A 21,527-nucleotide genomic window follows, 5' to 3' on the forward strand; every position below is an offset into this window, starting at 1 on the left:
ACCATCCGAGATGGTGTAACTCAAATTCAAAAGGACTCGAAACGAAAATAAACCAAAAATTTCCTGTCATTACTCCTTTTGTCCTTTTTCAAATTCGTTTTTCCATAGACAACTGGTAATGGTGACTTAATGATGAACTTGAAAGCCTAAAAGAACCCCAGTTGTGCAGGTAAACATTTGACTATATTTTATGATTGAATAAGAAACTGACATACTACAACCAGTAAACGGAAAAGAACACCGACCAAAACTGGAAAATCGTATCGTAAAATTTACGAGTGCATTGAGTTTAATAACTTAAGAGCAAGTTCTTCTTGTTCTGCCAGAGAAATGGATTCGGCATTGATACCTGCCGAACCAGCCTTATCTTCTTCCTTTTCACCGTCATCGCTATCACTATGGAAGTATATTTTCGATCTTTTCCATTTTCGGTTCGCATCCGGTTCTCCTTCTGAACCTGAAAGATCATCCTCCTCCTCCTCACCATCCTCTTCCTCCCTTTGCCCTTTCTTCAACTTCATCTTCTTCTTGATTCGTTTCTCCCTAAGCCGTTGCCGCTCTAGAAGTTTGTCTTCCTTGTCCACCTGCTTCAGCTCTTCCCTCATTTTCTTGTAGAAATCATTCTTTTTGTCTGCAATGTGGAAACATGAGTTAGAAAAACATCAAGAAGCAGCGATGCATTCAACATTGGCAAAGTACGGAAAACACAGTATTTGATCCTTTTATGGCAGGGGATGAACCACTATTATCGAAAGTAGCATCAAATTTTGAATGGCATAAGATGATGTTTAAAACCATTCAAGCTTTTAGTAGGAGAAAGAACTGAATTTGTCCTACGATTACATAAGTAGAAAACAGGAGATCAAGTTAACTAGCAATTTACATTAAAAGTTGCAGAAGAGTAGCCTATAAACTATATTGGGTTATGAATGTTGAATACGGGTATGTGTCCGACTCAGATATATTCAATTTTTACAAATTTTTCCATAAATCTGAAGGGTCATAACTCTATACCCGTCATGTCCAAACATGAGTCAAACATGGGTGCCAGACTCAGGTAATTCAAGAAAAATAAAAAATCGCAGCAACATAGGCCAACAGAAGGGATAATGTATACCTTGGTCAAGCAGTATATCGCCACTCGTCTTGTCAGCCAACATAGCAAGTGGAGCCTGTGTGTTGCCTTCCTCATCAAAGACAACCCTTGTCCCCACAGGCCTATGAACATTGATCTTCAGCTTTTTTTTCTTCAAGACCCGTGTTGCTGACCTGAAAATAAGAAAACCAACTCAAAAACTGATTTCAAGTAATGGACTACAAATAAAACGAATCATTAAGGTAAAACTACCCAGAGGCATACATAATTGACTAATGTAAAACGATCTACCTATTCCCAGAAAAAGAAAAACTAGAATCTGTGCAAGTTACCATGTAACCAGGTAAGCTTACGAGCCAAAGCAGCTATATAAAGAATTTACCATTTAACCTACTAGTACATAAATGAAATTATTTTTCATTATTGCAAGGCCATCTTATCATTGCTCTGTATGTAAATATATAAATAAGGAGCATACACGATATCTCCAAGTTCGCTAGTATTTCCTTCAACATCTGGTGCATCGTCCTTCAAAAGAAAATCTTTGTCCCCTCTGTTGTCTTTGACATCTTCAACAAGTAGCTCTTCCTTTGGAATAACTGACTCGTTTTCTTCATCATATATTTTTGGTTCAATAAGAGAAGATTTTTCTGACTCGGTTTCTCTTTTCTCTTTTTGTTTCAAGAACTTGACTTTGGGGGTCATTGGCAAACCAAGTGATGCTGAATATTCGTCAATAGGCAATTTCGTGACATCAAAAACCTCTTTATCTTTTTGAATATAAATAGAACGCAGATATGTGATAAAGGCCCTCTGTGCCAGCTGCTGCATGTCTGGATATTTAACTAGTAGAGCCGACAATAATCCAGAAACTGGTTGTAACCTCTTTGTATTTGCCTGGGAAACCAGTATCATAATAGCAAGATTAACATACAAGTCACATATATCAAGACCTGATTCAGAAACGAAAGAATATCACGATTAATCTACCTTAATAAACTGTATCGGTACTTTTGCTGCCTGTAACTTTTCAAGCATCTTCATTTCTGAAGGCGTCAAAAATAAAACCGACCTTCCTCCGGAAAGATAACGAGCAGTGCGGCCAACTCGGTGTATATAGGATGCAACATCTTCGGGACAATCTACCTGTTAAGACAAGAAATGAAGCTCATTGAGATAATGAAAAAGAAATGCTGCTTCTGTTTTGTTTTTGTTTTTTTTTATCGATATTTACCTGCACAACCCAGTCAACAGCCTTGTTAAAATCAAGGCCTCTGGAGGCCACATCGGTTGAGAAGAGAACTGATTGAGACTCGCAGAACTGGGAATATATACCCAGCCTCTTCTCTTGGTTCATCCTTCCATGGAGACATTTCAAGGGTATTCCAGGACGCAGTTTCTTGAAGGCTTCAAAGACAAATTTAACCTACGAAACAACAATTTTCACATTATAGAAACTCCTAAGGATGGCGAAAAAGAAGAAAAACAAGCACTAAAAACAGAAAAAAAGTTGTAGAATTAGGACTTGGAGAAAGAGAGAGTTCTTTTCCCCCTAAAATCTACCTATACTAGAATAGGATATAAATTAAAAGTTCCAAATCCAAAAATTAAAATTCCTAAAAGCCCTAAATGGGGATATGGGCAGGCAGAGAAGTTGCTTGCTTTCAATTCAGTGCCGCTATATTCTACCAGGATTTGATGAGATGCAAATAAAGATATCAAATTGCAACCAAGATAGCCAAACATTTATGGAAATTGCCGATGAAGACCCAACTGAAAATGAAATCACTTGCATTTTGACTCCTAAATATAAATTCTTTAAACAGAATATGCTCAGTTTACGCAACATAAATAATGCAACATACCTCTTTGCAGCTTGAAAGAAACACAAGGATCTTTGATCTAAGATGTGCCTTTATGAAACTCCACAACATGTCCAACTTTTGTTCAAGAGGAACAATCATAGCAGTTTGCTGCAAGCGACTAGGAGTGGCTGTCACAGCTTTCTCGTGCACACTGATATACTCTGGATCTTTCAAGCTAAGCCTAGCAAGATCCTGAACAGACTTTGTTTGCGTTGCTGAGAAAAGCAATGTTTGTCTACGCTTTGGTAACTGCGATACAATTGCATTTAAGGTCTTCTTAAAACCAATGTCGAGAATACGATCAGCCTCATCAAGGACCAAAACCTGTTCATAGGCCAGAAGTCACTACCCAAATCAGCAGCTAACAAAGCGGTGGAAAATATCAAACAAAAAAAGCGGAAACAAGCCATTAAAAAATTAATAACCAAATTAACTATACATTATGTCAAGTTGTTGACCTGAAGCTGAGAACAATCAAAATTTGGAGTCTCATCCATATGCTGAAGAAGACGTCCGGGAGTACAAACTAGAATATTCAGCTCATTCACCCGCTCTTTCTCACTGTCAACTTCCTTTCGACCACCAATTAGAAGGCCAGCACTAAAATTATGATGCTTCCCAACAGTTTTTAATACATCAAAAAGCTGACCAGCTAGTTCCCTTGTGGGAGATATTATGATGCTGCCTACTCCATCCTCAGGACCCCATCTCTCTCTATGCAGCTTCTCCAGGACCTGACATAACAGTTAATTCAGCATTACTGTAATATTCAAAAAAGGTCCAGATATACTAACAAAACAACACATAATTAGTTAGTTTTAAGATAATCCTGCATATCACAAAAGCCACCTGTCCTAGTTCATTTTACATCTTCATCTATAGACTTAAATCCACAAAATAAATGCCATTGTGCTTGCAAGATACTTTGGTTGATCTCGAAAAAATTCGAATTCAATTCAGTCATTGCAAAGTTGAACTTACATACTCAATCAAGCCTGAGCAAAGCTTTGAGCTTCTACTTTCAAGTCGGGTTCAAGCTCGAGCTTAGCTCAGCTTGATTACACCCTTCACTTAACACCTAACCAACCAAATGCTACTCCAGCCCTCAAAATAACCTAATAATAGTCCCTTCTTTCAAAATCACAAAATTTTCCTCCTAATTTTCTAATAAAAAGAAAATTAATATTCATGAATTGATAAAAATAAATCAACTTTTAATAAGAAAACCCACTAACCGGAATAACAAAAGCAAGAGTCTTTCCGGACCCAGTTTTAGCGGCGCCGAGAATATCTCTTCCACAAAGCGCGTGAGGCAAAGACGCCACCTGTATATCCGTCATCTTCTTAAACCCACCTCCCTCCAACCCATTCTTCGTCCTCTTTGATAACGGCAGCTCACAAAATTTTCTCGCTCCCGCGTACCTCGAGAATAAAACGGCGCCACTTTCAGGGTCGACAATTCGGCCGATTGGCGACTTGGATTTGAGCGGGTCTAGTGACAAAGGATTGGAACCGGATTCGGGTTTCTGGGATTCTATCCATTCGCTCAGAATCTCTATTTCTTGAAGCTCATTGTTCTTCTGTTGTTTTCGGACAGCTCTCGATTTCGGTCTTCGCATCCTTTCTAAGCTTTGGATTTAAGAAGCAGGGTTTAAGAAGAAGAAGAAGTAGTTCTTCCTCTAGTTTATTTATGTAGGGTTTTACAATGCCTTTTATATTATGATATATATTAACCAAATTAAAAATAGGATAAATTCTAAAAGTAGTCACTTTTGTTTGCCCTAAATTATATTTTAGCCATTTACATTTGGAATATTACGTTTTAGTCACTTATATTATTGTCATTTTAGTCATTGAGCCACCATTTTAGTCATTGAGCTGTTAATTGTCTCTAATGGTGTTTAACCCATCATTTCAAATAAAAATTTTAGGTTAATTTATATAATTAGTCCCAATATTTTTTTATTTTGAGTAATTTAATTTTTTCTTTTATATTTTTAACTTTTATTTTTTCTTTATTTTTCATTCTCTTCTTTTTCGCTTTCTTCCTCAATTTTCCTCTCTTTTTATTTCTTTTAATGTAGTTTTTCTATATTTTTATTTGTTAAAATCATTTCTTGTACTTTTATTTTTTAAACAATTTAATTTTTTTTCGTGTGAGTCGAGTTTATGGATTAGTTTTAACAAATGAAAAATTTAACAAAACTACGTTAAAAAATCAAGAAAAAAGAAAAAATAAAGGAGAAGCAAAGAGAATAGAAAATTAAATAAAAATTTTAAAACAACATAAAAAAATTAAATTGCTCAAAATTAAAAAATATAGAGAGCATTTTATAACCTAAAATTTTCGATTGAAACAATGTTTTAATGTACTACCTCAATTTATCGTTACAATCGTTAATGACAATTAATCGCTCAATAACTAAAATATTACAACATAATAACGTAAGTGACTAAAACGTAATATTTTAAATATAAATAACTAAAATATAACCTAAAGCACAAAAAATACTATTTTAATAATTTATCCTAAAATAAAATTATAAAACTATAAATAAAAATATAAAACTAATAAAATATACAATTTATTTAAAAATATAAAATAAAAAAGTAAAGAGCAGTTGAAAAAGGGTGTTCGCGATACCTTTTAAAGACAAATATTATTTTTTAATTTTTAATTTTATTTATTTTATTAAAATACTATTTTTATAGGTGGTGTTGTTTAATATATTAAAGACATGTCTTTTATTGTTCAAAATAAACTATTTTCATAACAAATCCGCTCTTTGCCCTATTTTCGTAATAATTTTTCCGCACTATTAATATAAAGACTTAACGATAAATTTAGTTACTAATGTTAGTGTCTAAATTTATCATCAAGTTTAATATAAAAACGATATGTGTAAGGCGGTAAAGATAGGTTCTAGGTTTGAGGTTTTTAAGGATATTTTAAATTTTGAATAAATTATATTAATTATTTTTAAATTTTATTTAAAATTATATTTCAATTACTTAACTTTTAAAATTATATAATAGTCACTAACATTATTTAATTGTCATATTTTTATCACTTATCCGAGAATGATATGATAGATTAATATCCGTAACTCTCTTCACTCTTAAATCGATAGATAAAACAAATCTCGATTGGGATAAAATAAATAAGATATTAATTAAATTTAAAAATGTTTTTCAGCTGTCATTATCAAAAACAGTGTATGTATTTAAATAAATAACATTTTAATCCTCATTTAAGTAACGCCTAAAATTAGAACATTAGAAGGGAAAAAACTAAGAAAATTGCCTTTTGTCTCCTTTTTGTTTTTCCAATTCCCCTGTGTAATCAAATCAAACCCCACTCCTACTTCAGATCTCTGTTCTTCCATATATATAGTTTCTTTTTTTTTTTTAAATTGAAACAGAAAAGGAAAGGAATAAAGGAGTAGAGATGGGGCTCAAAAACAGAGTAGAAGAAGATAATTGTTCAGTGAATGAAGCTTTGTTGTTTGCCACTATCTCCATCATTGGTCTGCAAGTAGATGTACACTTGAAAGATGGCTCTGTTTACTCTGGAATCTTCCACACTGCTTCTGTTGAGAAGGAATATGGTGCGTTTTTCCTTTTTTTTTATATTTTTTATATTTTGAGTTTCTTTTCTGGGTTTCTTCTGGCATTACTTCATTTGCCAGAAACCAATTTTGGGTTTTGATTGTTGATTGAATTTATATCGGGTTTTTTTTTTATGATGATTTTGTTTGGAAATTGGATGAGATATTGAGATCAGATTGGTTTCTGTTTTTTGTGCTGTTTTCTTCTTGCCTATCTATTTGATTTATAATAAAATTATATATAAAAATATTTTGATTTTTATTGTTATTGTTGTTTTTACTTTTAATGGCGAAGGTTTTAATTTTAACAAAGGCAATAAGTAATTGATTAAGGGGTTCAGGGATCAGATTAAGGGATACATTCTTACTTTTTATTAAATATGTTTGATTGTGTGTTAAATTCAAGTAATTTATTTATTTTGCTTTTAGTCTTGTGAGGAAGTTGAAATGGAAAGTAGAACAATCAAGGAGGAAACCAAGAGAACACTGTCCAATATACAGTATGGCACACTTAGGGTGACCAAAGCAGTACAAAATGAAGCACTTGAGTGTTCTTTCTTTGCTACGTGGGAATATTGAGGATGGTTATTTAATTAATTTGTGTTCCATTAGGTATTGTTTTGAAGAAAGCAAAATTGACTAAACAGGGCAGATGTGCCACCAATGTTGCGAATGGCAGTGTTGTGGAGACGCTTGTAATCCTTGCTGGTGATCTTGTTCAAGTTTTTGCGAAGGTATTAATCACTCTTATATCATTCTTGGGTCAGGGATTTTATTTGGCTAATGTGGAAGTGAATGATCAGTTTTGACATGTATGAATGTTGTGTGTAGGGAGTCCCACTTCCTCTTGATGGCTTTGCTGGAAATTTAGCTTGCGGTAATGGAGAAGCTGCTCCTGAAATTCCCCCTTCTTCTGCCAATTCGCTGAATGGGACCAAGAAGTTCAATAAGTCTACCATGGATGAAAGAATAAGTAATACGAAAAGGTAGCATATATTCATATTTATTCTTATTATTTTTGGCTAGCATATATTCATTTTATTTTACATATCAAAACAGAAATTCAGCTCCCAACGAGAATGGATTTGTTGATGGTTTTATATCCATGGGTGCTGGAAAGGAAGATGAAGGTCAAAAGTTGCTAGAGAAACCTATGGGAAATGGAGAAGGAGTTGAATATCACAAAAGAGAGGAGACAAACATCGAGCAGGTAAAATTTTTCCAGCTCAAAACTATCTTTTAGTTAAGCATTTCTTTTTTGGGAAAAAAGTGAAGATGTTAAATACAGATTAGCAAATATTTATTATCTTTTAATCGTTAAAAAATGAGTTGCAAAAGGCTAGGCTTTGTTGATGGGCATTAGTTTAATAGGAGGCTTCCACTATTACTAAAAAATTTTTGCACTTCCCATGGAAGAAGATCCAATGATGTTGCTCAGTTCATATGATTGGCTGGATCTTTAGATCAAGGAAACTATATAGTAGAATGGCATAAATTCTGTGGTGAAATATTGCCTGAGGGTGATGATTTATCTTTCATCTTTTTTTCTTTCAAAAAATTTCATTTGTCTCCTTGCAGAGAGAAGATGTTTCTGGTGCCACTGTTGCTAGGAGGTATGAAACTGACTTTTCTTTAAGTTTTACACTTGTTGCTCAAGTTCCACACTAAGTTTCAATCATATTGTTAGCCGAAAGAACATGCCTTTTTCGAGTTGAGAGATCTATGCTTAGACATGAACATGCACATGAAAACAAATAGCTTAAGCCAAAGCTTCCTAGATTTTCAAAAGGAAGAAAAAGGTTTCTATTTAACTTATCTCATCTGTTTTACTTTCACTATAATGTTTTTATGCTAGGAGGACTGAAATTACATTAGCATCTCTTGGATGACATTAAGGAAAGTTCTTAAGGAACATGGTCATTCCCAATATAGAAAATGCTTTATGAAGAATGTGCTAGAGCATAAAAGATATTGCTTCTTTTTTGTTTTACCTTAGCTAGTTTGCCCATTCCATCCCAGCTGCCATCATTAGTTCTGGCAACTTAAATTACTCATTTCATTGCTTAAAGAAAAGAAATGAAATATAATGTTTGGAACCCTTTGCCTTGTGTTCTGTTGGATATAGGTAACTTGGAACGCATCATATTCATGATAGATTCCTTCCAGATGTCAACAAGCATTCTTCAATGTATCTCTTTCAAATTCTTTCATATGTAAAGAAATATCTTTTGTATTCTCAGATTTGTATCAATTTATTTTTTCCGACAGACAGGTTGGAGAGGATGGGTCGCAGCTTTCACAGGATGAATTTGGCCAAAATTTCAAGTTTCATGTTGACGTGAGTGTAAGTAATGAGAGTTTCACTTGTTTTCTTCACATAAGACCTAGAGTTAAAGCTAATATTCAACTCACAAATGAAGTTATTTCTACAGGAGAAGGAAGTTCAACACTCAGTTTCAAGCTGCGAGTCTTCTGCTCTTGATACTCTTAAGCCAGGTTTTGAACTATCTGAATCTCCTCTTAAATAGAAAATCAAATGGCATGCTTTGTCTTAGCTGTGAAAGTTACATTGCATCAATAGCCTTTTGACTTGTTGGTAGCTGAGAAGACAATTAAGCTATTTTTGACTGGAACATTTCATGATACTCCAGTGGATGGTGAACTTGACAATCATTGTGAAAGGCCCTCTGCAACAGACATTCACCAAGATGCTGTTTGTTCTGGTGTTTCGATTTCTTCTAATCCTGCTATGAATGTTTCCCCGGAATCATGCCAGAGGTCATTTGCTAATCCGACTGCCACACTTCCTCCACAAAATTCAGAATTAAATAAAAACTCCAAGGTAAAACAATTATATAAAATTTGACTTGTAATATCTGTAACTCTGACTCTGGTGTGAGTGTCTGGTAAGGGTCTTGTTAGATTTTTTTTAAATTTTTTCCATATATTTGGAGGATCCGTGGAGGTCGTATCCTTATATTCATGTGTTGGACACAAATGTTAGACTAGGGTACTTCAAGAAAATGAAGAGTTTGAGCAACATAGCTTTATATCCTGGAGAGAGAATATTCATGGATCTCTTTAATGAGGTTGTCAATGCTTTAATGTTACACCCACAGGATGCTAGCCATATGGTTTTATGTTTCATCAAGTAGCTAACAGCTTACACTTTGATCAGTCGGTTATTTTAGGCACTAACAATGCAAGTTTTGTAGCAACTAACATGGCACAATTGTCTATGTCTATGAAGACGGTTTCCTACTTAATTTATTTATTTTGTGTCAGGAATTTAAGCTCAACCCCGGAGCAAAAATTTTCTCTCCATCTTTTGTTACTGGCTTATCAGTGCCTCCTCCAATAGTACCAACAGTTGCAAATATGTCTTACCTACCAAGCAACTCTCCTATGGTAGCTGTTGCTGGTTCTCAGCCAGAGGTTGGGATGGGCACTTTTGCACCTCGTTCCTCTGCTCCTAAGTTTGTCTCATATGGCAACTTATCGGCTGCAACTGGTGTCAGTGGTTCTCAATTTTCGCAAGCTGTATGTATTTTATATTCTTTTGTAGTTCATTAATCTTAATGTTGGATTTTTTATTTTCTCAATTTCTCATTCAAAGTTCTTTCTCAAAGGACTTGAAATTTTTCTTGGCTGCATTCAAAATCTGTCAAGCTAGATATATACATTACAGTTCTTTCTGTTTTAATCCATACACTATTCACCGATATAATATTTGTTTAGCTTTAAATTGATTGCTGCTCAATTTCAAGTGCCACAAATTGAATCTTCATATGACCATGTCAACTGTCTACAGGCAGAGAGTTATTATTTTATTCAGTGGTGAAGTATTCCTAGTTCCGATTATATTACTAATGTTGTTTTAGTTTCTTTGGCTATAGATTGTTGGGCACATGGGGAATAGAACCCAGCCAGTTCGATATGCTAGTCAATATCATCCTGTTCAGGCTGCACCTGCATATTTGAACCCAAATTCACAAGCAGTAAGCAAAAGAAGGAACTTTCATCCCTATGTTACTTCCGTCCCTTAGACGGGCCACGGATTACGAATACTCTTTTGAACGTTGATAAAGTGGTCATTTATGATTTACTAATCACTCTCCAACCGCTCTTTTTCTCTCTAGGTTATGTTTGGGCATATGGGACAACTGATTTGTGTGCCTGTTTCTCATGTAAGATGATCGATTATCAAACTAGTGAAATGACCTTGTTATCATTTAAGCACTTCGACATGAGAGTTTCGAGTATATAGTTGTCAAATAATGAACCGATGTTTTATTTATTCATTGCTAAATTTCTGTATATTTCATATGAAGGACTTGGTTCCAAATGCAGCAGCTATCTCTCCAGAACCTGCACGTCCTCCATTGACTCCACATCACGTCCAATTTCCGAAACACCAAGGTTTTCTTTTCTTTGCTATAAAAAAAGTAGAATGCAGTCATTGTACATATAACCCAATTATCGAAATCTTGAAATATAGTGCATTGTTATGTCCTAAAGCACTCTTTGTAATTTGCAGGAAGTGCACCAGACCAAGCATTGCAGCTTTGTGTACCTCAACCTTTCATCGCCGGTGGACAGCCGCCATTGGCAGTGCCGAGCCATATTCCATATTTGCAACCTCCCTTTCCTGTCAATCGTCCCATACAAATCCCGGGATCTAATGGTCTCTTTAGCACAAAGCTTCCCTGAAATTTTGTTATTTTTAGTATTACCCTTTGTTATTTCTTTTTTTCCTTTGTTCTGTTTGAAGATAAATAAAAATTTTGACCTATAAAATTTCATATTTTGGGAGCATCCAACTTTAGTCATTTAAAGGGTTATGCATTTTGCTGTTGTTTTCTTTTTTGAACAGCATATGGCATGAGTCAAGAGTGACTTATTGTATTAATTATTAAAAATTGTATGAGAGAAAAAAAGAAATTTTGTTAATTATATTATTAAATAGAATAATTTATTAGTATAATGATAAAGTAATATTAATTAATATGATTAATTGGATCAAGTTTTCAAAAAAATCCCAATAAAAACATAATATATTATTAATTTAATAAAATTATAAAAGTATACAATCATTTAATATAATTGGGTAAATTAAAATAATAAAAATCCAATTTTTTAATTAAATAAATATAATTCTCTCAATATAATTGGATAATGACTTCATTCATACAATAAAATAAAAGCATAATTTCAAATTGCAAGTCAAGTTAAAGAAATTAGGATAAAAATCCATCAATTAAGAATTTGTATTTTTTATTATTATCTATATTTCTCATATTTTTTAAAATCTATAAAATCACTACTATAATATAAAAATATTTATAATTATGGTTTTTAAAAGAAAAATATAATTATGATGTTTCTATTAAATCCTGAATTTTATCGATTGACAAAAGAGTTTTCTAGAATCTCTTTCACTAATAAAAATATAAGAAAATAGAAACAAATGAAGAAGAGTGATTTATTTGAAATTAGGATTGACCAATAAAAAATTTGTAGGAGTGAGTCTAGCTGATGTAATAGAAGAGCCTAGCTTATATACAATTAATTACATATTTAAGGCTTAGATTGCAAATCGTTAATAGAAAAATACACATTATAATATCGTAATGTTTAATAATTATTTTACGTTCCTAATTTAATTATATAATAGTTAATATATTATATGTCCTTAAACATGTATGTATACTATTTTATATAATATGTACTAAATATAATTATGTGACATTACAAAATAAGTTCATATCGTAATATTTATTTTGATTATATAAATATTAAATTTTTTGTTTAAAAATTAACTAATTGAATTGGTCAAATAATAAAAGATACTAGCAAATTTAAAAATTTTGATGACTATTTTATCTTTCATTTAAGTTTACAAATAGAAAAAAAATTAAGAGAAGCTACATGAGATTTAAGAGTGCTAAATTGGGTATATTTTTCTGATAATTTTTAACATTTTAAATTTATTATTAATTATTATATTTAATTTTAAAAATTATTTTATTCATGTTTGTACATTATTTATTAGCTTGTGTAAATTAGCTATAATAATTAAAAGCATAATTTTAATTGTCAAAAGTTACGTGTTCAAATATTATAAGAAATAAAATTTTATATATTTTATAATAGAGTTGGATATCTGAATCCGTTATCCGAATGTAAATACAAATATTTGATGGATAATCATATTTAATTCAAATTCAAATATGGATATTAAAAGTTGGATAGTTTAGAAAATTTGCGGGTATCCAACTCCCCCTATGAATGGATTCAACTTAGTTGATTTATTCAATTTAAAACTCATAATTTGAAATGTTGATTGAGTCTTAGTTCAGTTCGGATCGGCATGAATGCTTACAATTTCTTCACTCCGAGAATTCCTAGGTGAAATGGAAAAAGCCTTGACAATATCAGGTCTACAAGGCCCAATCATGTTCAATGGCGAACTGGACATTATAAGACAGTATAGTACGCAACTCATATTGGAATAGCATCTTGAAAGAGATTAGTATTGCTTCACCATTGATTTGAATTAACGACTTTTTCTAGTTTGTGCTCTTCCCTCAAAAGAGATTCTTGATTTTAATAACTCCAACTTAGTTACAAATAACAAGTACGGTAAATCATTGACGAAGATTACCGAATGTTCTCCATGGTCACTACCAGCGGACAAGGAAGCTCAGTGGCCAATTATCAGAAGATGCTCCTCGCATAGCACTATTGGTCCATTAGTTCTACGCCAGAGCAGCATCGATAGTAGCCAAGTCTTCGGCTTTTACTTGTTTGTGCAACTGCAAAAGAGGATTCTCAAAGTAAGGTGGGAAGAAATTCTGCAGACATATACCTTTAACAAAATAAGATCATAGTCAATATAACCAAGAATCAGCACAATGATATCATTTGGATTTACTACATCATCAACAAATACCTCAAACTCGAACCAAGACCATAGCCGACTTAGCCAACAATGGAACAGTTTTGAATGGACTAGACTACTTTTAGACTAAATACATTCTCTTGCCTTTGTCCAATGGCTATAAACCAATGAATGTAACATCAATAATTAGGCCTTAAACAATCAGTATCGATGAATATTTTAGCACATTTAAGCAACATATGATGGAGAAACTTACAGCTTCTGCAACAGTAAACCAATGGAAAGAACGCAAGAAGGGATCATCTTTTGAAGGAGGGGCATCATGATTCCAATATGTCAATTTATCAAATTTGGCTTTCATTTCCCAATCGTTTGAGTTTCCTTCAGATACATCACAAGCTTTCCTCTTTCCAGAGTTGTTCTTCGCAAGAACAAAGCCTGCAAGAGCAACCAGAAATAGTAAAACCAACAAATTTACATAAAACAAAACAAAAATGTATGATAGAATCAAATTGGTGCTAACTTCAGTAGACAGACATCCTACAAACCTCCTAGATATGAGAAGCTTAGCTAGATTAAAGACATGAAAACTCTTCAGGAAGAATAGTGAACCGAATTGTGGAAACGTAAACAAAAATAGTTTTTTGAACCAAGACAATGAAGAAGAAAAAAAGAGGAAATGGTAAGCTACAACTATATCAAATGTCTGTTAATAATATTAAATTTAGAGCATGAAGCCTACTGAAACTTCCTAAAATCTAATAATCAACACAATACAATATCTTGCACATTGTTTTCCGGATAATATTTTCCCTGTAAACAGAGAAGCATATAAAATTTCCAAACTATTTTTCTTTTCTTACCTTATTTTTTCCACAGATTCAACGGGCTACAAAATGTTAATAGTTTCAATGTCACAAGCTTAGACCAACAATATTCCTAACACACAACTACAACTCAGAGTTTCAGTCAACAAACATCAAGGAGAAGAAATCATCTTTCCAACAAAATCAAACTTGCAAAAATCCATTAAACCCCCCTCCAACAAAAAAATACCAGCATATCCATTTGGAAGAGAAATAGTAGTTCCTTGAAGCTTCCTTCCTCTAAAATGCGCTTCCTCTACTGCTAATCCATCAATCTCCATCCCTACTTATCATAAACCCAAAAGGAAAAAGGGGGAAAATCACATCTTTACCTTTGCATGATATTTCATTATAAAAAAAAAACAAAAACAAAAATAAAATAAGGAGAAAAAGTTACCCTTAAGTTTGGGTTTGAAGTACTGAGAAACAGTGCAAGGGCCATTGAATTTGATGCAGCATGGAAGATGATGAACCTGACCACTCAGATTTATTTTCTCTTCTTTACCATTCAGGCTTAGGTTTATGCTTCCTGTTGTTCCCTTCTCTTCCTCCATTTCCCCTTTGATTCAAACCCTAATCCCTAATTCTCTTTGCACCTTAAAAATTAGACATTTTTGGGATTTTCCCGGTCCTCCGCAGCAGCACCCAATTTTCTTTTTCCCGCACTTTTGACCATCTATTTGGATATTATTTTCTCCATTTTACCTATTAAAAAAACAAAAATGAGAGACTAATCGAGTTTTTTATATTTATATTATTTGTTTTAATATTATTTATTATTATATATTTTTGAAACTATTTCGATAATCACGAATGTTGAATTTGATATACATGTCAAATTATCATATTAATTCATGCCAGTGCATGAATAGTACTTCAACATCCGTGAGTGTCAAGTTTAAAGTTACGCTTAAGGTTTAAGATTGAAGGCTTGAAAGTTGAGGTTTAGAGAAGATTTAGAATTGTAAAGAAGGGCGAACTGGATTGATACTTGCGTAAAAGTAGAACAAAAAACTAGCTTTTGTTCAATTCAATGAGGAAACAACTAAGAGTTGGAATAAATAAGTAAAAGAAATACAAAGAAATGACCCTAAAGATAAGGGTGTGTTTGTTCGAGAATCAAAATTAGCATACACAAGTAGACAACAAATAATATGACAGCTTTAACTATTGCATAAATTAACCTAAAATTTTTGTTTAAAATGATAATTTAACATGTCAAGTTAGATTATTGTTACACCGTTAATGACAATTAACGACTTAGTGACTAAAATGTTACAACTCGATAACGTAAGTAACTAAAACGTAGTATTTCAAACATAAGAGACTAAAATGTAATATGAGATAAATAAAATTGACTATTTTAATAATTTACAAAAAAAAAAAAAAAAAAAGATTGTTAGTCTTTCTATTTAACTTTGAAGTGTTCCACTTGGGTGTGGGTGTGGGTGTGGAAATAAGTGTAGGAGGTGAAGGCGTCGCTCGGATATAAGGAGAGAACCATTTTGGCATTGAAATACTCAGCTTGACGCCATGGAGGAATATGCATTCCCCTCTTCTTGAGCCTTTGCTTTGCCGCCTCGGAAACATTAGTAATTGTCCTCTAGAGAGAGACGGTGGAGAGGGAGGGAGAGGAGAGGGAGAGGGAGAGGGAGAGGGAGAGGGACCGGGTAGGGGGAGGAGAGGGTTTTTTATTATTATTTAATATTAATATTAATATAAAATTTAAATGTATTATTATATATATTGAAAATATTTATGTATTATTTTTTATATTTGTTTGAATTTTTAAAAATTATGATCATATTAAGATATTCAGTAAATTTTAAGGGTGATTTTTAAAAATTAGGACTAAAATAATATAATATGTAAAAGTTGAGGGCTAAACTTGTTATTATACCAATTTTTTTACTGTCAAGTCACCCTCCCGATAGTGCAATTAACGGAAATGGACCGAAAAAAACAATTTCAATTAGTTGGATGATCAATGAAAAAATGCATAGTTCAATGATAAAAAAAGAAACAACCCATAATTTGGTGACCAATTTAAAATTTGATAGTTAAGTGACTAAAAAAGAAAATGACCCACAATTGAGTAACCTCTAGTATAGTTATCAAAATATTTACTTAAAAACAAAATAAAAAACATTTTTTCTCAAAATTACTTAAAAATTAAACCAATATTTATAAAAATAAAAAATATTTTATTTAAAAACATTTGTCAATTGAGTCGTAACTCGATTGGTATGAGTATTATTGCCAATACAAGAGGACGTGGATTGAGTGCGTTGAAACTCATTATCCTCCTATTTATGAGTTGGGAGGGGATATGGGTAATTCTTGGCGTTGTATTAAAAAGAACATATATGATCAAAACCTATAATGAGATTATTAAAAAAATTCATTTTTCCTTAAAACCTAGATATCCACCCTTTTCATGCCCAATTTTCCAAAATTTTAATTAAATTGAAATTTAATTTCGAAACTAACCTCAAAACATATTTTAAGATTAATTGACTTTCAATATTAACTTAATTATGAAATTCTCTGGTAAAATTTGATTTAAGCTTGAAAATTTATAACATCAATCCAACTGGTAATTAAAATTTGATTTCAAAGTTGATTTTACTCAACTTTAAAATAAAAGTTAATTTTGGTTATTAAGGATTGCATACGCGCTCTTTCCAAAGAAGAGTTTCAAATTTGTCAGCTTACTCTCTAAGTAACTATGAGTTTGAAAATAATAGAGAAGATCAATTGGTTGAAACTTTGAAGTGTTAAGACTTCAATTCAAGCACCTTCCCATATGGGTATCATGACAAGGACTATCTCCAATAAGTCTCGATACAGAGGTACTTGTTTGATCAAATTTTTTACTTTAAATATCATGACAAAAGTTTGGTTTAGAAATTTTTTAGATTTTGTTGCACTAGCTCTGGCATATTTTTCAAACAATTTTCTAACAATAATCACGTGGGCTTTTCAAATGGTGAAATTGTGATTATCAACCAATTTGATTGATAATTGCCGTGCTAGATAAAATTGCACAACTACATTGCTATTGATAATGGCAGTTTAACGCCATTTTTTGTGTGAAGTGGTGGGATGAGATAAAAAAAATTGTACTTTATGGATCTATTCGAAGGAGCTTATAAAGCTCTAATACCATAAAGAGAATTTATAAAAGATATAAATGAAGGCTTAACAATTTATTCATATAACCAACAAGTGATTGGAAGAAATAGAAATGGATTTTTTCTCCATGTATTTCGAGTGAGTTTGAATCTTAGAGTTATAATTGTTGGGATTTACCTGAATACCACCCCTGGTTCAAATAGGATTAGTCTCAGACCGTAAAACGGATGAAGACCTATGCTACCAAAAAAAATATTTATATGATAGCGAGATATATAAAGAGAGATAACCATATCCATAAAAGTCTAACAAAATGACGAAATATTCCAAAAACCTAAAATTATAAAGAGGTGAGTAATATATATAACTGTCGACACATTTTCTATTAGTTTATTTTGATATGGCTCATATATTTAGCATTGAATATAGATTAGATCAATAAATTTAGTCAAGCTTTAGTCCTCCTTAAATAGTTGCCACTTGATTCATTGACAAAAGAAAAATAATTATTTATAAAGTAATAATTCTCTAAACTTATCATGGGTTAAGTTAAATTACGGTTAATTTTAAAAATTTTAAATTTAAACTTAAATTTAATTCGACTTAATTCGATAGCTCTTATTATTATTCATAAATAATAAAATAATAATAATAATATTTATTTTTAAACTTAAATAACTTGAAATTAAACATATTTAGAGTAAAAAATTTAAACATTATTTTATACAAATCAAGACGGTAATTTTATTATTATTTTTTCAATCTCCCAATAATATTGTAGTCATCATGAGGTCATCAACATCATGGGTCCTTCATTGCCTAAATAAAATGGAAAAATAGTAGATTTTGATTTGTTCAAGATTGATTTTTTTGGTTATATTATTAATTCTAGTTTTGTCCTATCTATCTATAGCTTCATTTTTGTGATGTCTTTGTCACAATTTGTGGTGGTTGCATGACTAAATCAACAAATTTCATGACTCAGCATTCAATAATTTAAAATAAAAATAAAAAATTATGTATCAAAACTAAACTAACCAAAACTTTCGTCCTTATATATATATATATATATATTATAAATAAGAGTTTTCGCTCGATTGGCATGAACGTTATTGTTAATGTAGGAGGACATAAGTTTAAATACGTTGGAGCACATAATCTTCTTATTTATGAATTGGAGAGTGTAAAAAAAAAAGCAAATATAATCAAAACCTATAATGAAATTATTCAAAATAAAAATTATCATCTATAACACATATACATATATCATTTTATTATTTTTAGTAAATTGCTACCCCAATTCATTTCCGGTAAACATATTTCTAGGCTGAAGTTTCTTCTAAAAACACCAATTCCAAACTTAAAATACCGAAATAGATTTTTTTTTTGTGTGTTAGAAATGTGTACTTATGATATCAAAATAGATTTTTCTTTTTTGACAAAGGAAATAGATTTTTCTTGTATGTGTTAAAAATGCATTTTTAAGAAAAATTCACGATAATATTTTAACGAGAATAGTTAAGGGTGTTAATTATTTAGATCAATTAGTGTCATTGATGAAATAGATGACCAAAATATAGAATAAATCCTAAACCTTAGCAAAGTAGAGAGATCAATATTAAAATTTTACTGTTATCTTATAGGGCAAAAACAAAAAAAGAAAGGCATTAAGACATTTTTTTATACAAATAACTAATGAAATTATAAACATTGAGGCAACAAATTATGTAAAAAAAGTATAAAGATTAAATCTTAAATTTAAACATAATATAGGGATCAAAATTGCAATTTCACAATTTTATGTAATCTAATTAAATAAAGGGATTAGATTGAAATTTAATCATTTATGTTTAGAATTAAGAAATAAAAAAGGACTTCCTTTTATAGATATAGTCGTGTGGAAATTTTCTTTCAACTTTTCTATCCAATTAGCTTTTACTTAAGTTTTTTCAAATTAATTATTTGATTTATAATTACTTAATTATTATGACTGAATCTTCATCAACATACTAAGTCAGATCTCCAGAGTTACACAAAACAGTATGGAATTTCTATTAGTTTTGTTATATAATTATAATAAAAATAATCCGACTAGGTCCGACCCTATATAATAAAATTAGGTTTCTTCTTCTCTATTTCATGATTAAATTTGTTTTATCTCTACCTCTGTTGATATAATGTATCAACAAGTTTATATAATTAGCATAAAATATTACAAAATTTATACTGATTTACGTAATTAGATAATATTTTATGTAATTAAATGAATATTTTAATAATTTATGTAATTACACAAAATATTATGAAAGTTGTTATAATTTACGTAGTTGAGTAATGTTTTTATAAGTTAATAAAAATTGTGTTATTATGCAATTATATAAATACTATATAAATTATAATAATTTGTATAATTGGATAATATTTTGTAGATAAAAGTATCGTGAAAGTTTATTAGTAGGAATTAGATTACTTTTGACCCAATTTATTAAAAACTGAATAAATTAGTCATTATATATTAGATCAAAGAGTAAACTAAATTTTTCTTTTGAAAATTTCATCATATTATGTAGTTAAAAACTGAGGCGGCTGACGGAATAACTAGACAATTATATGTGGCTTATCATGTATACCTCATGCTGACATATAGAAACTAGATTTTAATATTAGAAATTGATGAGATTTTTATTAGAAATAATACTTTGTTCGTTGATTTAATATATAATGACTAATTTGTTTATAATTTTAGTAGAAAAGACATAATGCAATCTGATTCTAATATAAGACCTCCGTAGAAATTTTATATGTTTAGTTAAAGGTGAGAAAATAGTATTTATAAAAGGACGAAAGATTGTATAAAATTGTAATTTCATATCATCTTTATTCCTTTTTAATATAAGAACAACAAATCAGATTTTTACTCTTTATTTTTAGCATTTTTAGTTAGATTTGAATTTTTTCAAGAAAAAAATTAAAAATTAAGAGAAAAAATTCTAATTTACCATTCGTAAAATGAAAAAGGGCCTCTTTTAATTCTATACAAACAAAAACACCATGTTCTTTCTATATACAAACTGATCAAAAAAACCCCATCGAATTTTTCTTCTTTGCTCTCTATTTTCTATCACTTTCCCGAGAAAATCGATTAAACCATATGCCATACAAGAATTCCCCCCCCCCCCCCGCCCAATAGAAAGAACAAAAATTCTGGGTTTCATTTTTTTTTCTTCATGATCAGCTCAATTCACCTCAGGAATGCTTTGTAGTGCAGGCCTCCATGACCGTTGATTTGTTTCATCAAATTGATTACTAACATTAATCAACTGTGCTAAAACCTGTTGTACTGATAACTCCTTTACATCAACCCTACCTAATAATTCCTCCAACTGCTTCTTCGTTATCTTCACTTTAACTTCATGAACAGTTGGAGTCGAAGATGTTGTAATAAAACCATCTTTTTGATGATGATCTCCTACAATACCCTTTTCTTTCGTTTTAATGTCAGAAAACCCGTCGTCGTCGCCGTAGTCAGCCGCCGTTGTTCCCCAGTCGTCGCCGGCCCATTGTGTTGATGATTGATGCCGTAAACAGTTACCCATTAAAATTTTTTAAAAATGAAAATAGGAGAGAGAGAGGGCAAGTACTTGAATGTTAAAAAGGGATGGGCTATATATAGGAAAAGTGGTGAAAGAGTCAAACCTAAAATACCACGTAGGATGACATATCATCCGACGTGGCTGATTATCAATGGTTGACCTTATCACCAACTCAATATCTGCATGTGATTGACACCTTTATTAGGTTAATCATTGTCGGTTAAGTCGCCTTCAATATGGCTCGGCTTGGCTTCGCTTGGCTTGGCCTTTTTTAGCTTCGTCATTCCCGTCGAATCGTGATAATATCAATCGAATTAAAATTCAATCGATAAATTTTTTTTATTTCATTACATAAATTATAACTACGGTGTAAAATTATTTAAACAACACACTAAAATTCGAAAATATTTAATTTTTTCTTATTTTCTTTGAATATTCATAATTTTTTCTCAAAATTTTCTTA

The 21,527-nt window shown here is 31.3% G+C and overlaps 4 protein-coding genes across 5 annotated transcripts; 1 reads left to right on the forward strand and 3 right to left on the reverse strand.

The window, feature by feature from the left end:
• Positions 1-161: 161 nt before the first annotated feature.
• LOC108453605 (DEAD-box ATP-dependent RNA helicase 32) lies at positions 162-4,656 on the reverse strand. Its single transcript, XM_017751810.2, has 8 exons — positions 4,197-4,656; positions 3,420-3,695; positions 2,962-3,285; positions 2,331-2,522; positions 2,087-2,242; positions 1,575-1,993; positions 1,118-1,269; positions 162-631 (listed from the first exon to the last, which is right to left on the reverse strand). Exons 1-8 carry the CDS (start codon positions 4,578-4,580, stop codon positions 273-275), a joined length of 2,262 nt encoding a protein of 753 aa, XP_017607299.1. The 5' UTR covers positions 4,581-4,656; the 3' UTR covers positions 162-272.
• Positions 4,657-6,214: 1,558 nt separating this feature from the next.
• Positions 6,215-11,384, forward strand: LOC108450499 (polyadenylate-binding protein-interacting protein 4-like). 2 transcript variants are annotated; one of them, XM_017748152.2, is made up of 13 exons: positions 6,215-6,569; positions 7,182-7,303; positions 7,401-7,555; positions 7,629-7,779; positions 8,148-8,182; positions 8,838-8,913; positions 9,002-9,065; positions 9,221-9,411; positions 9,855-10,109; positions 10,466-10,567; positions 10,709-10,756; positions 10,901-10,988; positions 11,107-11,384. In XM_017748152.2, exons 1-13 carry the CDS (start codon positions 6,410-6,412, stop codon positions 11,277-11,279), a joined length of 1,620 nt encoding a protein of 539 aa, XP_017603641.1. In that variant the 5' UTR covers positions 6,215-6,409; the 3' UTR covers positions 11,280-11,384. The 2 variants fall into 2 exon arrangements, with proteins under 2 accessions (XP_017603641.1, XP_017603642.1); XM_017748153.2 differs by having other exon boundaries at positions 6,221-6,569; positions 8,838-8,907.
• A 1,704-nt stretch (positions 11,385-13,088) lies between these two features.
• On the reverse strand, positions 13,089-15,044 carry LOC108450693 (uncharacterized). Its single transcript, XM_017748428.2, has 4 exons — positions 14,734-15,044; positions 14,527-14,619; positions 13,727-13,908; positions 13,089-13,384 (listed from the first exon to the last, which is right to left on the reverse strand). Exons 1-4 carry the CDS (start codon positions 14,888-14,890, stop codon positions 13,328-13,330), a joined length of 489 nt encoding a protein of 162 aa, XP_017603917.1. The 5' UTR covers positions 14,891-15,044; the 3' UTR covers positions 13,089-13,327.
• A 5,402-nt stretch (positions 15,045-20,446) lies between these two features.
• On the reverse strand, positions 20,447-21,135 carry LOC108452348 (uncharacterized). Its single transcript, XM_017750126.2, has one exon. It carries the CDS (start codon positions 21,065-21,067, stop codon positions 20,708-20,710), a length of 360 nt encoding a protein of 119 aa, XP_017605615.1. The 5' UTR covers positions 21,068-21,135; the 3' UTR covers positions 20,447-20,707.
• Between the last annotated feature and the right edge of the window lie 392 nt (positions 21,136-21,527).

Source organism: Gossypium arboreum, chromosome 5 (assembly GCF_025698485.1).
Source record: "Gossypium arboreum isolate Shixiya-1 chromosome 5, ASM2569848v2, whole genome shotgun sequence".
NCBI classification, from domain to species: Eukaryota; Viridiplantae; Streptophyta; class Magnoliopsida; order Malvales; family Malvaceae; genus Gossypium; species Gossypium arboreum.